At 39.5% G+C, this 3,627-nt stretch overlaps 1 protein-coding gene across 1 annotated transcript in view; it reads right to left on the minus strand.

The window, feature by feature from the left end:
- LOC107290482 (utrophin-like) overlaps positions 1-3,627 on the minus strand; it is a 74,742-nt gene that overhangs the window by 6,472 nt on the left and 64,643 nt on the right. Inside the window, exon 2 of the mRNA XM_015819363.1 lies at positions 1,945-2,117. Coding sequence (XP_015674849.1) covers positions 1,945-2,117 — 173 coding nt within the window. The remainder of the gene's footprint in view (positions 1-1,944; positions 2,118-3,627) is intronic.

Here is a 3,627-nt window from a genome sequence, read left to right on the forward strand (position 1 = left end):
ATCCTGGAAACAGTGAGGGAATGGCCCCCACTGCCTTGGCCCTGGACCAGGCCGGCCGGGAGCCAATATACAATTTTGTGGTGGCCATCTATGCTGAAACGCATTCAGTCTTAGCTCCACAAGGCCGTCTAGAAACAGTGAGGAACCCTGCTGCATCGGCCCCGCCCCCCTGGGTGCATGCTGGGGAAGTATCACCCTTTGTGAGGAATGAAGAAATGGACCATGCCTTGGCGCTTGTCCCGGTCCCACCCCCTTCTGCCAGAGACCCTCAGATCTGTCCCACTCCTGCCCAGGCCCCCACAGGCACCCTTGATGCGAACGATGTAGAGCTGGCCATGCCCACCCAGTAGGCCACATCCACTCCATCCACGCCCACCCAGTAGGCCACACCCACCCTGACCACACCCACTTGCCCCCCCAAGGACAACCACAGTGCTGATGCGGCCCTCAATGAAATTGAGTTTGACACCCCTGGGCTAGTCCCTGCAGTTTTCAGAAGTGGTTTGCCATTGTCTCCTTCCTGAGACCAAGAGAGAATGGCTGGCTTCATGCCTAAATTGGGACTAGAACTAACAGACTTGGTGCCTTAATCACTATACCAAACTGGTTCTCTTATTGCATGCAAGAATCTAATCTCACACAGACCAAAATGCAACACAGACTCACAGCCCAGCCATGAAGCTTCCTTCATCATTTACTTTGATGACCAGAATCACCTACAGATCTGAGTCCCACAGGCATCGCTTAGCTCAGGTTTTGTCTTCTGGGACACAGATAAGCTACCAATAAATAAATGAATAAAAGGGCACCATCCATTCTATTGCTGGCAGGCTGCATGCACAATGAATGAGCTCCTTTAAGATTTTCTCTTATCATTAGACAGTGCAGGTCATTTCACTAATGTATAGTAACTCTTTTTAAAGAAAGCTTGTCTGACTTAATAATTAGGCAGATAAGAGTAGCAGTATGCTTTTCTGGGATCCATGGTGGCTATTTGCCATGAAAACCATATGCAGTGCCAGGCAAAAGAAACATTTAATATTCTGGGGTTACAACTACTCTATGCAGGTTTTTAATGGACCCCTTTCACTTGTATAATATTATTCATTTATCAAGATTTTATTCAGAGGAGGCCTCATTCACCTGCTGATAGAATTAAGTTGGTAGTCAAGAAAAGAAGGCCTTCTCATCTGTGGATCTATGTATCTGAGATTCATCCAACTCAACTGCTATTAATATTTCCTTTAGAGCAGGATTTTAAAATTATCTTTCTGGATCACATGATTGCCTATGTTAATGAAACTAAATGTTTCTTCTCTTTTCTATAGATTGCCCTATGAGAACATGCAAAACAACTGTTCTCAGCTTGATGTTCCTAATGGGGCTGGAATTAAAGGCCACACTAATTAAAGGCCTGGACCTAAGGGACATCATTTTGGGGAAAAGTCTCTTAAAATATGATCCACAAATAATTTAAAAAACAGCTTGATTTTAAGCATGTAATTGCTGTAACATGCTGCATTTTTCTGCAGATACATAAAACATTGGAATTTAAAAAGTAGCATATATTTTATTAAATGTCCCCCAGGCCTGCATAACGTAACAATCAGAGGCCACACACGGCCACCATGGAGATTTGTGCAGCTTGCCAGGTTGTTGTTGTTTTTTTTGAAAGCTTAACAAATCCAGAGCCAACAAACGGCCCTGCAACCTGGAAGGATACACTGCTGTCTAGTTTTTTACAGTCACTTCCAAACCAAATGACAAACTGTCAAATGACTCCAACACCTCCAGATGTCACTAAGACTGCCAGCTTCAGCATTGCCGACAAACCACTAGCTGCCAAACAGATGATTGGCATGTCAGCAATTCTGGCCTGCAATTATTGTTAAGTGTATCAACGTGGTCCTTTTGCCTATATGAGTTGTGCAGGTCTGATCTTACCTGATACTGGCTGATTTTGCTTTCAGATCATTCCAACGTTGGTTCATGTCATCAATACGATGTTGTAACAATGCAGCCTCCTCAGAATTCCCCAAAGCTTTTACCATCTTCTGCCTGTTTCCATCAATGCTCTTGAAGATATCATTGTGAGCATCAATTTCAGCCTGGATATCCTAAGGGGAAAAAAGGCCAGCTAATAAATCCAGAGACAAAATTGATATTAGTCCTATGCTCAGAATAAGGAAATGAACCATTCAAAATCCTCACTGTCTAAATAAAAATGAATATATCAAAATTACTACACTGGAACGATTTTAAAGAATGCATTTTTTTTCCATTGTGATATGCTACAGAAAATAAGTTATGCTGATTGCTATAACTAGGGCTTTCTTCTGAAGCTTTCCTGTACTAAAAATAACATATATGCCAAAATGCCACTATCATTATTGTTATTTATATCAAGGATTACAAAAGTTTCAAGAACCACAACTTTCATACTAGGAAAATCAGTAAAGACAAATCCTAGGTGATTGTAATCCTCCACAAAGCACAGTGAGCTTCTAGAATCTTCCAGTCTCTTTAAAAAAAAGATGAACTCCTCCCCTACTCCTACTTACAAAACAAATAACTTGTTTAAACCAAAGCCAGATATGTGGACTTCAGATCTGCATTCAACATATAATGAGAAAAAAATATATGCTGCTGGCATTCTTCTGTTATTTGGACTAAACAACTGGAAATGGTTGAAAGAATAAATCTGGGGTCTAAAAATACAAAACTGCCACCTTCAGAGATAATTCAGGAATTATATATATAATGCTGTTGAATGCTATGTGAAGTATATCCATATTTATATTCCAGACTTAATAATTATGTGGAACTCCCAAAGTCTTATTTTATTCTACTTTGCTTTTGTATGTGTTAGAAAATCAGGAAGGGAAATCATTGTTTGTTCTTTTATCTTTCGTCTCAAGCAATCCATTAGAGCATCTATAGAAGCTAATCATACTTTCCTCTACTTTCCATTTTAAGACTACAACTTCTGAACCCATAGCTTTTCCCCTACAATCCTACATGCGGAAGAGCTTGAAAGTTTGAACATGATCCTATGATTTGAGTTGACTTAAATGAAGACATGGCCTTTACATGCGTTCCAGAAATCTAGGCAGGGAGAGACAGCTTTCAAGTTATAACCCTGATCCAGTATAGTATTCAAAATTAAGTAGCACAATTTAATTTTTTCCCCTCTGTTTTGGTTTACAGTACTATATTGTCTATACTTGCTCATATTTATATAAAACTGTGTTGCAAACAAACCTAACAATTGTCTTTGAAGCTTTATTGTTAGATCCATGGAACGTTTATTCATTTACCAATTATATCCTGAAAAGTTCAGGCAGCTCACATAGAGTTTTGCATTATTCATATCATCGCAATAACAACACTATAAGGATTGGGATGAAGTGATTGACTAGCCCAAAGTCACTCAGCAAGCTTCTGGCTAAGGATAAATTTAAACTTTCTCCAGTTCTAGTCTAGCATTCTAACTACAGTAGTCATGTCTATGCAGATTCAAGATCAGAAATGTATTTAATCTTCCGACGTATTGCATTTTCAAAAATAGGTCAGGATAATTCTAATTTAATTTCAGGTATAACACTGAATCAAATCAATATCCGAATA

This window comes from Protobothrops mucrosquamatus, unplaced genomic scaffold (assembly GCF_001527695.2).
Source record: "Protobothrops mucrosquamatus isolate PMUCROS unplaced genomic scaffold, P.Mucros_1.0 scaffold907, whole genome shotgun sequence".
Lineage (NCBI taxonomy): Eukaryota > Metazoa > Chordata > Lepidosauria > Squamata > Viperidae > Protobothrops > Protobothrops mucrosquamatus.